General features: G+C 40.7%; 1 protein-coding gene across 1 annotated transcript; it reads right to left on the minus strand.

Annotated features, from left to right (window-relative positions):
• Positions 1 to 2,179: 2,179 nt before the first annotated feature.
• Positions 2,180 to 5,159, minus strand: LOC307042681 (protein FAM200A-like). The gene is made up of 2 exons (XM_079686698.1): positions 2,953 to 5,159; positions 2,180 to 2,347 (listed from the first exon to the last, which is right to left on the minus strand). Exon 1 carries the CDS (start codon positions 4,840 to 4,842, stop codon positions 2,956 to 2,958), a length of 1,887 nt encoding a protein of 628 aa, XP_079542824.1. The 5' UTR covers positions 4,843 to 5,159; the 3' UTR covers positions 2,180 to 2,347; positions 2,953 to 2,955.
• Positions 5,160 to 13,133: the final 7,974 nt, after the last annotated feature.

The following is a 13,133-nucleotide window of genomic DNA, read 5'->3' on the forward strand; positions in this document are numbered from 1 at the left end:
AATAATTATATCTACAGCCCCTAAACACACAAACACACCGCTTTCATAAACAACACACTTGTTCTGCAATAATGTTTTATTTCCTGTAATTTTTGTTAGGAAAGGAAATGCCTGAAAGACACAACATTTTCTCCTTCTCTGAGGGTCAAGAAGAACATCCAAGAGGAACATTAAAAGCTGATGTTATGAGATTTTAAGACCAGTACACTAAGAAACTACTTTTATTGTAAAAACAGTCAGCTGATGGAATGCACCTATTGCCACATCTACACTCCATCCGCTGATTATTTCTATTTGCCTCGCTTTATGAGCTTCACATCACTTGTGCCTTGTACCGCAGAGTTTTGTTAGAAATTAAAATCAATGTTTTGATGGTATAATGTAGCTTAAACATACCGTCAGTTTAAACGCTCTTTTATACTGAAAAACCAGAAATTCTTGTGCACAAGCAGTTAAGCTTTTATTCTGAAAATCCTTCATCTACGGTTAGCATTTAGCATGTGGCTAATATACGAATTCCTAAAGAGGTGAATTGAGAAGCGAAATGACGTGGTGTGGTGAAAACCGAAACCTACTGATTTAACACTACAACGATAGATGTCGAGATACTACCATGTTGAATAGTGTGTAATCTAACATTTTCAGTAAGAATAATGGACGAAAGGAGTGCAAATACAAATAGAATTTATTGAAATGTGAACCAAAACTTAATCCAACATGTTTTAAATAAAAAGCACATATGGACAGAAGGTGTAAAACTATTAAAGTAAACACATTTAGTCAAATAAAGTGACAGACTAGGCCTGTGCAGTTGGTATCAACTTTGCCCAGCATGGGCTCCTCCATCAGACCAGGTCCTCTTTGCAGAGGAAAGACCCTCAGTCCTCTCCGGGCCAAACAAACAGACAGGAAGTCCATCACACGGAGGTTTCTCCCTGAAGTCTCTGCAGCTTTCTGGACACCACGCTGTCTCAATCCGTCCACACTGAATATGAGAGGGGGAAAATGAAAATAACAAAATGCTTTAGACAATAAGAAACATAAAGTTGACTGTTGAGTTGCTCAGTTTTTTTAGATTGTCAATACTATTACTGTATAACTAATATATCAGGTTAAGAGGCACATTCAAATAAAGATTGGTCTTTAAATACATTTTGTCTTTTGAATTGTTTTTCTAAAGTCAAGGATCTAGAACTGGTACTTAGTTTTAATGATACAGTCTGGTTATTATGCTGTTTGGAGGAGGCCTCACAGGTAAGAGCACTAACTAGCTACCATCACATGTACCTTAGCTTGACTTAAATGTATTAAACGTATAATTAAGTGATATCAAAATATAAATAACTAATGTCATGCAAACATATTAATATTTGCTTGATTCCAGTGTTGAATTTAGCACAATTGCATACAAACGTTAAGGGATTTTAAGATTCTGAAGTATTATGCTAAAAACTCAATAACTTAGATTATTATTTATAGTTTTGCTGAATAGTTTAATGTCCGCTTACCTTAGAAACGTAAAATGGCACGGCAGTGTGCAGATGGAGAGCATGTTAGCTTAGCTTGGTAGCTTCAGCTAGCTCTGGAACTTTCAGCTCGGTGGCAGCAGGTCGCGCCTCGGCTCCGCCTCTTTGCCCTTATTTGGAGCAGGCTGGAGAAGGCGGGAGTTGAACTCTGACGTCACTGTCGAGCCGTTAGTGGCCGACTCCGCCTACTAAGGGCTTCTCGGAAACTGCAAAATCCTATGGGTGACGTCACGGACCCTACGTCCGTTTATATATACAGTCTATGGGTAAGACTGATCAACTACGTCTCCTGTGAAATAAGTGTAGAACAAAGCTAATGTTTTCCAGTTACAGAAAAGAGAGAAGTTAGATATGTCCATGTGAATCATAACTTTAATGCTGATATTGAAACGATACAAATCCGGTTGAGTAACGTTATTATCAGTATTCAGTAACTCTTTACTTACTGTACAGCAGGGTTCCCAAATTATATTTACCAAAGGGCCAATTTTTTTCAAGCATGACAAGCTAAGGGCCAAAATGCTATGTCTCACTAAAAGTTGTTTTACACTATGTGCAGATGTTACCTCTATTATAATTGTTGTAGTAGTGGCAGTAGTAATTAAACAAACCCTGTGTTGAGAGTAAAGGAAAAATGCATCCTTGAAACAAAATTAGACCGAAATCAAACATTTATTAACAATAATAATAAATAAATGCTTTAACAAATACAAATGATTTTGCTGTGGTCTGATGGGGCATAACAATAAAACAAAAATAAAAAACAACAGAGTGAACTCTGATCAAATAGTCAGACAGGTCCACATCCAATTCAGCAAACACTGTAACACACACACACACACACACACACACACACACACACACACACACACACACACACACACACACACACACACACACACACACACACACACACACACACACACACACACACACACACACACACACACACACACACACACACACACACACACACACACACACACACACACACACACACACACACACACACACACACACAGGGAAAGACAGGAAGACAGAGAGAGAGTTTCAGTTAGTTACTTTTATAATGTCGTACCAAATTCACCACATTATCAGTTTTAACATTTTTAAATATGTGTACCAAATAATATCAGGCTGTAAATAACAAATAGCATTGTTTTTTTTTTACTTTATTTTTAATATATTATTTTAATGTTGTATTCAATTTAACCAGTTTGTGGGCTGTTGTTAAAAGCCCTGCTTTATCCAAGGTTTTTTATCTATCATATTAATAATTTGTTTTTAATTACGCTGCGTAGCATTTTATTTAGGAAATGAATGTACATATAAAATATAACTATAAAATGGTTATTTTTGTCTTAATAATTATTATACTACAATAGAATTGACAAATTGCAAAAATAAATTGATGTTGTTCACTCACCAATCAGTGAGAGAAGTGAGAGCGGCGGGATGAGGCAACCTGTCTGATGTTGGGCTTGTATTCTGTTGTGGCAATCCTGAGGCACTGTCCAAGATGTGCACTGGAGAGTCTGTTCCTGTCCTGGCTTTTGATAGCATTCATTGAAGAAAATCCTGATTCGCAGATGTATGTTGAGGGGAACATTGTGAGTAGGAACATAGCAATAGCTCTGGTGTTTTTGAAACGAGCTTGGGGAACCATGTTGATCCAAAAGTCACACACTGGTGCATCCTTGTGTTGAGCTTTCAGCAACTCAGAGCTTCCCATCTCTAAGACCTCCATCTGAAGAGCTCCCTCTTCTATGGAAGGCACCAGCCTTTTGGCCTCTCCAGTCCACTGCCCGTCTGCTGACACAGAGAACGGCTGTCTGAGGAAGAGGAGGATGTCACGTGAGATTTTAGGGGAGCTTTCAAATCGCTCCTTGAAGTTTTCTGCCAGTTTTGACACAAAATCCTTCATTACTGGATCTTCCGGCATTTCATTCTTCTCGCAGTGCTCACGCAGACGTGGAAAGTGCAGCTTCCTCCCATGAATATCTCTCTCCAAAAGGTGCAGCTTTGACCGAAAAGCTTCAACCGCCTCGTACATCTCAGCAACAGTGTGGTTCTTGCCTTGCAGCTGCAGGTTAAGGTGATTTAGATGAGACATGATGTCACACAAAAAATGAACATCTGCTATCACCTTGGTGTCAGTTAAAAAGCTCAAAAACTCATGGGCTTTTTGGCCCTGCAGGCTTGATAAGAACGACACCAGTTCATCACGCAGGTCGCACACCCTCTCCAACACACGGCCCTTGCTCAGCCAGCGAACATCGTTGTGTAGTAAGAGATCCTTGTGTTCAGAGGACATTTCCTCTAGCAACGATCTAAAAAGGCGATGCTGCAGACTAGAGCTCTCACGCACAAAGTTAACCAATCTCGTCACAGTATCCATCGTTTCTTTCATTTTTCCACACAGTTTTGCGCACAACACTGATTTGTGAATGATGCAGTGAAATGTCAGAAGCGCCGGGTTAACGGCGGAAAGCCTGCTTACCAAGCCTTTGTGCTTTCCAACTATCGACGGAGCCCCGTCGGTTACAACAGAGACGATTTGACTCACATTCAAACCATTCTTTTCGAAGAACTGTGTCAGCTCGTGGAAGATTATTTCCCCGGTCGTGTGCCCGGGCAGAGTAAGCAAACACAGCAGCTCTTCCCGGAATATCTTCCCATCAAAAAATCGTACGAACACAGACAGCTGTTCCATGTCGGTTCGGTCACAGGAGGAGTCTATGTCTAAGGATATAGCCTCTGTTTTCTTCAAATCCGTGAGTAGACTGGAAAAACACTCCTCCGCTAAAACCTCTACTCTTCTGGTTGCCGTGTTAGCTGACAGCGGCACCTGCTTTAATAGCTCTACAACCTTTTTTTGTTGTTTTTCATCATGATTTAAAACTTCATGAGCCATGTCTATCGCACACCGTTTAATTAACTCAGCATCAGCAAACAGCTTCTTGGCTCTAGCAAGCGTCCAAGAGACGTGCAATGAGGCAGCTGTTGCGCTCTCTTGTGCCGATGTTGTTTTCGACATTGTGGAAACAGAGTGCTTGTATGATGCAAGCAAACCTGCTATCTTTTGTGTGCGCTGGTCGGATTTCTCTGGATAGTTAGCATTAAAACTGGCAGCATGAATAGAGGTGAAGTGCCGCTTCAGGTTGTCTGATTTGATTACAGCTACATTCTGCATGCAAATCAAACAAGTCGGTTTAGCATTGACGTGGTCCGGTAAAAAAAAACAATACTTCTCAGTCCAGTCAGTTTTGAACTGACGGTTCTCCTGGTCTACCTTCCTCTTCTTTGCGAATTCCATCCTGGGTTTGAGTTATCCACGGCCCGTTAGTGTCATGTTGGTCAATCGCTGGGTTGGGATGACAGGCGGCTAGCTGCCAGCTATTGTTTATATGTGTTTGCCGCTATTCCAGGTGGTGACGAGTAAGTCAAGCGCGCGAAGCACGTCTTGCATATGCACGCGATAAGGTCATGGGTCAGGTTTACGAGTGTCGACGGAGGTCAAAATAAAGCGAAACCGCGGACATTTTATTTTATGTTTTTATGTTATAACAAGTGAATGCCAGTAGATCAGCGCGGGCCATGCTATTGCCTCTCGCGGGCCGGATCTGGCCCGCGGGCCGCTAATTGGGGTTGGCTTCTGTACAGTGTGCGTGGAAAGTTAGCTAGGTTTTTGTTTTTGCATGGAATATTTTTATATTATCAATCATTTAGCAAGATGTACAACCTGATCAAGGCTAAACGATTCTGCTCTTCAATAATAACTTTGAATCTTATTTCAGGAATCTGTTTGGATTGCAAGCAAAGATTGGGCCACAAGATGGAGTTTGAAGCACACAGTAAGTGGGAAAACAACAAACATTTGCTCAAACAGCATTTTAATTTGAACACCATTATTAATAATGATTACTGGTAATATAAAATTAAAAAACGTAATAAATGGACTTTGAATCTTATAGAAATGAAGAGGAAACGTGGCATTGCAAGTTTTTTCTCACCAAAGAGGATAGAAAGTGAGGCTGAGCAACAGGGAAGTGACAAGGTAAATGACCAGGGACATGAGGAGGTGGAAGGAGATGAAGAACAGCAACAGGAAAGTGTCAATGATGAGATAGAAGGCAAAGATGAACAGGGACAGGAGGAGGAAGGAGAACACAACAGAGAAAAAGAGACGTAAGAGGGAGAGCATCACATAGACAAGGTGCAAGAGGGAGAGCGAGAGACAACAAGACGGAATGCAGAGCTCAGACAGTAAGGGGGAAAGGAATATTCCTAAGCCCTTGCAACCAACTGCCAGTCGAGTTGCTCCAAATGGTATGAAAATTGTTAATACAAGTATAATGCATCTGAATAAGATGCACAAATCACACAAAAGGACATTTTGCAAAACAGTTTATTTAAGAGACAGGGCTAGTCTAATAAATATATTATTAATTCAAAAAAATGATGTTTGCTTTCCTTAGATAGTTTTGAGTATGAGGAAAAGGGTAGATTGTGAGTATTTTGTGTAAAATGTATTTTAGACCTATTATAGCAGCTGAGGTTGAAATTCAAAAATTACCCAAAACAATACACACCCAGGCCAAAATGTTGTGCTGCACGCATTAACACAGCCAGTAGGTTAAATACATATTGAATAAATGACAGCTACAAACTGTGTTATACTTAGTTGATTATAGTGTGTAATCAGTTAAGCTCTATTACCGTTTGAATATGTTTTACTCCCATGTTCTAGACATATCCAAGTCCAGGTGTGAGGAGCCAGCTCAGCCGACACGGGAGAGTTTCCCCAAGACCCTTCAGGGAGGAGCCAGAAGAAGCTTCAGAACGGACTGGTACAAAACTCATTCATGGCTTGAGTACTCAGAGTCCAATGATTCAGCTTATTGTTTCCCCTGTAGACATTTCTCTTTACCTGATGCCCCCAAGACCGTTTTCACCTCAATTGACGGGTATCGTCACTGGAAAAAGGCCACAATGAAAGACAGTGGTTTCCGTTCTCATGCCCGATCCGAAAGCCATGTAAATGCAATGTTTGCATGGGGAGAAAACAAGAAAATGAGTGAAAGAAATACCTAAATGATGGGAATAATGGATGAGCAAAATAAGAAACAGGTGATTGAAAATCAAAACTACATTAAAACACTAGCTGAGATTCCAATTCTAACTGCCACAGAAAAAACAGCCCAGCGGGGTCACAGGGAGAATCCTGACTCAGGAAAAAAAAGGTGTTTTTTAAGCTATGTTGGATTTGCTGTGAAACCATGATCCTATGATTAAAAAAAGACTTGAAAAGCAAGCTAAAAATGCAACATACACCAGTAAAACTAACCAAAACGAGATACTGGAATGTTTGGCTGCAATGGTAAAGGAAGAAATAATTCAAGAGGTTAAAAAGAGCAGGCAGTTTGCAGTTATTGTAGACGAAACTAAAGATCTTCAGAAAAAAGAGCAAATTTCATTTGTTCTGAGATACTAATACAATGGTGTTGTTCACGAGAGCTTTCTGAAGTTTGACGTGGCAGAAGGCCTGGATGCTGCTGCGTTGAGTGGTAAGATTATTTGTTTTCTTGAGAAACATGGGCTGGAGTATAAAGAAAACCTTGTCGGACAGGGCTACGATGGCGCTGCAGTGATGAGCGGGGCACATGCTGGTGTTCAAGCGAAAATAAAAGAAGTAGCCAAAAATGCCTTCTATGTGCATTGCAGTGCACTGCCTAAACTTAGTCATAGTAGACTCTGTCAAAAGTGTAACAGATGCGGGAAAGTTCTTCTCATTGATGGAACGATTGTATGTGTTCATATCTGGGTCTTATGTACACAACAAATGGCTGGAAGTGCAGTGGAAGATATTTGACGGTGCACCAAGGGAACTCCAAAGGCTTAGTGATACACGTTGGGCTTGCAGACATGTAGCATGTCGCAATGTTATTGATAGGTTACCTGCAATAGTACAGCTGCTTGAAGAGATTTCCTCTGAGAACCATCCACATAGAGCTTTTGAAGCCAGGGGGATATTGGTTCAGATTGATCTGAATTTTGTTGGATGCCTTGTACTCAGTGCTTGAATTGGAATAAAAAAGGTGCCAGTACTCTAAATCAGCAACAAGTATTTGGCACAAAGTCATAGTATATCCTATAATGCTGGTGCGTTTGTCTCTTTACTGTATATTTTAGAAAGGCTCACTGTACTTAAACAAAATGACTCAGGGTGCATCGAACATTTTTTTTTAAATATTGAAGTTAGATGCATCAATCTGGTGCACTTTGAGAGCAAAATGAAGAGATATATGGATACCTCTCAACATCCATAATGAAACAACTGTAAACAGATTTACTTTTTCTTTATGGATATAAAAGAAAGTAAAGCTTGACTCCTACTGGCTGGTTAAATGACTCCTCGTCCCTGAGGCCACTACCAGTTTTTTGTGCCATTTTGCTGGATTTATTTGTCAGTAGCGTTGCTGCACAAAGTGATAGCCCTCTAGTTTAAATCTACTACCCAAAAAGAAACATATGGAGATGGGTTACTATTTAAAAAAAATTGCAAATCTATTTGGGAACAGTGGGGCCGGGCCTCAAATCCTATAGGGGGGTCCGGGGGCATGCTCTCCCGGTAAGATTTTTTTTAAAATGTTGGACTTAAATGCATCAATCTGGTGCATTTTGAGGGGGAAATAAAGAGACTACACCCATATGAAACAAAAATGTATACATTCAAATAATCATAAAATCATAAGTACATGGCCATAACCAATAACATACAATATCCAATATGAAAAAACATTGAAACTTGTTTATTTATTTGTTTTTGGTTCATTTATAGTTGTGAGTGTGTCTGGGCTCCTGAATCGGCCTCTCCTGTCTCCCTCCTCTCCCCCCTGCTCCTCTTTGAGGCAACAGCAAAGACTAGTTTTAGCTCTCAACAAGTTTATATTACCTTTTTTCACCTAGTTAACATTTTGTTTGTATTATTCATGCATATTTTACTAATCACTACCCCCTCAAATGGAAATATGTGTTTACATAAATGGTGACCGAACCGTTTGAGACCCACTGAGATAACTTAAACTAAGTTAACTATCTAAAGACTCAGAGAGTAATTTACCTCACCAGAGCTGTAGTTTTCAGCCTCTCAGTCTGACAGCAAAGGACTCTCCCTCCACCTTGTTGTTGAAACAGCTCCGTATATCCGTTAGCGCAGCTAGCTAACACCAGATGCTAACAACAATACACGTAACCGGTGCGCGCGCTTTCTCGCTCGCTCGCGCCAGACATACACCAACACACACCCTCCCGAGCTTGAATGACACACAGAGACCAATCGAGGGCATTAGTATGATCTGTATGAAAGTGGCAATGTCGGCAGGCCACGTCATGTAGACAGCCAGTCACCCTCTGTGAGGCAGAGTCAGACCCACATTTGCGCTGCGTTGCGTTTACAATATATACGTATATTGCCGGCGGCTGAGTACCGGCATTTTACTGAGTACCGGCACCTTGCCGGTACTCAGTAAGAAGTGCCGGTACCACATGGGTACAAATCAGAAGTGCCGGTACTGCGTACCGGTGAGTACCGGCCCAATTCAAGCACTGCTTGTACTGTGCCGAAAGGTCTTGAGTGACTCTAAATGTTTGTCAGATATGCTCCAGTCTAAAACATTGGACTTGGCTAAGGCCGTGGAACTAGTTGAAGCACTTAAAGAGACACTGGTACAATATCGCAGTGAAGCCTCCTTTGATGAAGTGTGGAGTGAAGCACTTGTTTTGTGTGAAAGAAGTAGCATTGAAACAACTCAGCGAAAGCCAAAGAGGTCAAGACAGACAACAAGGACTAGGGATGCACCGAATATTCGGCCGCCGAAAATTTTCAGCCGAAAATTATCAGCCGAAAATGGTTAAAAAGGCCCTTTCGGCTTTCGGCCGAAAGTGTTTTAGCACCGAAAAAATATCACCGAATGTCAGGGAACAGGTTTACGTTGATCAGCTAACGTGTTGTTGTGATGACGTAATCAAAACGCGGCGACAAGCACGGCGCGCGACCATGCTCGCGGCTGGCTCACAGCCAACATGTCTGGCGCTTGGAGATATTTAAAAATATCAGAGAAAGAGGCGCGGATTGCGATTTGTAAAACGTGTTCAGCTGACATTTCTCGAGGGGGTGTAACTGCAAAGACTTGCACCACTTCGGGATTAATCCACCACTTGAAATCAAAACACCCGGACAAATATGCGGAGTAAGATCAAATCACAAGCACTGACAGCGAGAGACTGTTCAGCGCTGCCTCTCATGTGCTTGATGAGAAGAGGAAAAGACTTATGGCTGATAAAGCAGAGAAGCTACTGTTCATTAAAAAGAACCTCCCACTTTTCCTTAATAAGTAGACAATGCTGGCTTATCATAAGCTTATCTAGTTCTACATGTCTACTCTATACCCACTTTCCTGAACAATTTTCATTGTGAGTTATAATTCACCATCTCAGGTTATCATTAGGGGGAAATGACAGCAGCACAGTGTTCAATATATTGTACTTTTGGTATCTAAATGATACAATGTTGTTTACATTGCTCATGAGGACAGACCACCTTATTTGCAGATTCTTGAAATTGTAATTTAATTTGTAATTGATTGTGGATTTTGTATCCAGTTTTCACTTTATGTATCTTTATACAATGTTTACTACTTTGCTTATGAGGACAGACAGCCTTATTTACAGATTCTTGAAATTGAATTGTAATTTCATTTGTAAATAGTTACATTCATGTGGATTTATCCAGTTTGCACATTTGTATGCATGCACTTATAGGTGCATTTGTTGTTGTTGAAGGCTTGGCTGTTACAGTCTTTATTTACACTATTTTGTTGTAGGCCTACTGGCCTAGATGTTTATGCAGTTTTAAAGCACCTTGGCTTTGTTCTGAATGCACTTTGTTGTAGTTATCCTACAGAGAAAAGAAAATGCACTTGACTTGGAATTAATTTACTGTATACATTCAAAAGTGCTGAATAAATGTTTTATGGACCCATAATAGTGATTATTATTTCTTTTTCCATAATCAGGCAGCTGAACAACATTGGTAAAAAATGTATACATTATATATATATATATATATATATATATATATATATATATATATTTCTATTAATCATTTTCGGCCTTTCGGCATTCGGTTTTCGGCCAACTGTTTCCTATTTTCGGTATCGGTTTCGGCCAAGAATTTCCCATTCGGTGCACCCCTAACAAGGACCCTTCAAGATGGTGTCATCCCTTCCACTTTGGGACAGCATGTAGTTCCAGATGGCAAACACTCTTTTTGCGTCAATGTGTACTATCCAGTTATGGATAACATGATTGGAGAAATAGAAAGACGCTTTTCTCACACAAATTGCAACATAATGCAAGGTGTCCAGTAGGCATGGGCGGTATCATTTTTTTCATACCGTCATACCTTGCTGACTTCATACCGTGGTATACGGTATATGACGGTATCAGTCCCAATTTAAGGGGTAATTTCTCCCCCCCACAAATTTTTTACTCACTATATCAACAGCCAGCCCCACCAAAAATATTTTCCACCAGCCGCCACTGACGGTATGACTTGGGTCGACTTGAGTGAGGTGGCGTTCGGCGGCAAAAGATGTTTCGAACGGTATATTATATGTTCGGTGTAAAATGCAGCCCGAGCCGGTAGACGCTCGCAAAGTGCCGCGACGTGCGCGCAAGTGCAAAACAAGGGCTGCATACATGACACATTGTGCAAATGGCACATTTTGAGATCGGATACAGGACGCGTTTGTAGATGTCCGACGTTGTTTCCATAGTGAGCTAAGTTAACAATATATCATCATACATAAACATTTTCCGGGAGTAAATACTTCACTTATGTAAACTGTGTTCGTTATTCTCCCGTCCAGGAGAGAAGCTTTAAAAGGAGATTAAATGGAGTCTCTGTGAAAGTTCAATTGGGTACTTTAATTTAAAAAGGCGCGGATTGGTCACAAGCATGATATTGTTCAGTCAGACAAACAGCTGTGATCCGCTCCTCATTAGGGAAGCCAAGAGTTGGATCTCTCCTCCGGTGCTGTTATATATCCTCTGCTTGCTCCTCCCCGCCTGCCGGCTCGCCTCGTCTCCAATGTCCGTTGTTGCATTTAAACAGAGGATTGGCTCCTTTCACATCCAATATATGCTCAACACGCCTTTTCTCCTCATATTCTCTTTCATCACTTTTCATTTAACACATTCTAAACGCTGTAATCAATACTCTAAAAAATACTTCTCGGCTCGTTTGGTTTCCGGTCATTCCGGATGTTGTCACATGCTACTCTCGTCTGTAAACAATAATGTATTCAAATAAACTGTACCTTCATTTAATATTCAGCATGGTAGTATCTCGACATCTATAGTTGTAGTGTTAAATCAGTAGGCTTCGGTTTGCACCACTCCATATCATTTCGCTACTAAATTCACCTCTTTAGGAAATCGTATATTAGCCACATGCTACATGTGTAGATGAAGGATTTTCAGAATAAAAGCTTAACTGCTTGTGCACAAGAATTTCTGGTTTTTCAGTATAAAAGAGCATTAAAACTGACGGCATGTTTAAACTACATTTCCCCATTAAAACATTGACTTTAATTTCTAACACTTATTGAATAAAGTTTGCTATATTCACTAACTAGTTTGGCAATATTATTCCGTGCATGTGTTAAAAACCTTATTTCCATTTGATTCAATGGATTACTCGCGTGAATGTTTAGCACGTAAATGCTTTCGTTTTTAAAACCGTCCGACCTCGACTACAAAACCATCAACCAGTTGCATAGGATTAAAAAATGTCAACACTCACTCACCCCGTCTTAAACATTCCCAAAGAAGTGCCTCCGTCTCTCGTTGTGCTGGATGAAGTCACTGGCGACGAGTAAACCCAAAATAGTCCCAAACAGGCGCAGAGGCATTTTTATTTTTTACTAGTTGTCCGAGTTCGGGCCGGCAAATGCTGCCGCCATCTTGCTCAGCTCAGCTCTGTGCTGAGCTCTGAGAGCGGGAAAGACGGACTGCCCTCCCCTGCCCTCTGCTGGCGCGTGCTGTGCATTACAACCAATGTCGTCCCTGTCAAAACTCCGTGTCAGTGTAATAGAATGAAACGCATCTATGATTTGGCGCACAGTCTGTGACGTCACGGTATTGAAAATCATACCGACGGTATTTCGAAATACCCTGGTATACCGTAATACCGTCATACCGCCCAAGCCTAGTGTCCAGGCACTAAATCCATCAAGTGTTACTTTTTTGAGTGAGGAGGCTGTTCTTTTATTGGCTAATACCTATGATTCTAATATTGAGGATCTCAAACACGAATTACATCAGACGAGGAGAATACTAGAAAGAAAGAAGAAGGAAAAGGGGAGTCCTACCACTTTGATGGATTTTGCTCAATTTTTGGACCCATACCAGGATGTTTTTTACGAGTTGTCCAGATTGTGTAAAATAGCAGTAGTTTTACCGGTGAGCAGTGCATCCTGTGAAAGAAGTTTTTCAACTCTTAGGATCATTAAGAGTTATTTGAGGTCTACAATCAAGTTTGGC

The sequence above is a fragment of the Notothenia rossii genome (genome assembly GCF_949606895.1).
Source record: "Notothenia rossii genome assembly, chromosome: 1".
In the NCBI taxonomy this organism is placed as follows: Eukaryota; Metazoa; Chordata; class Actinopteri; order Perciformes; family Nototheniidae; genus Notothenia; species Notothenia rossii.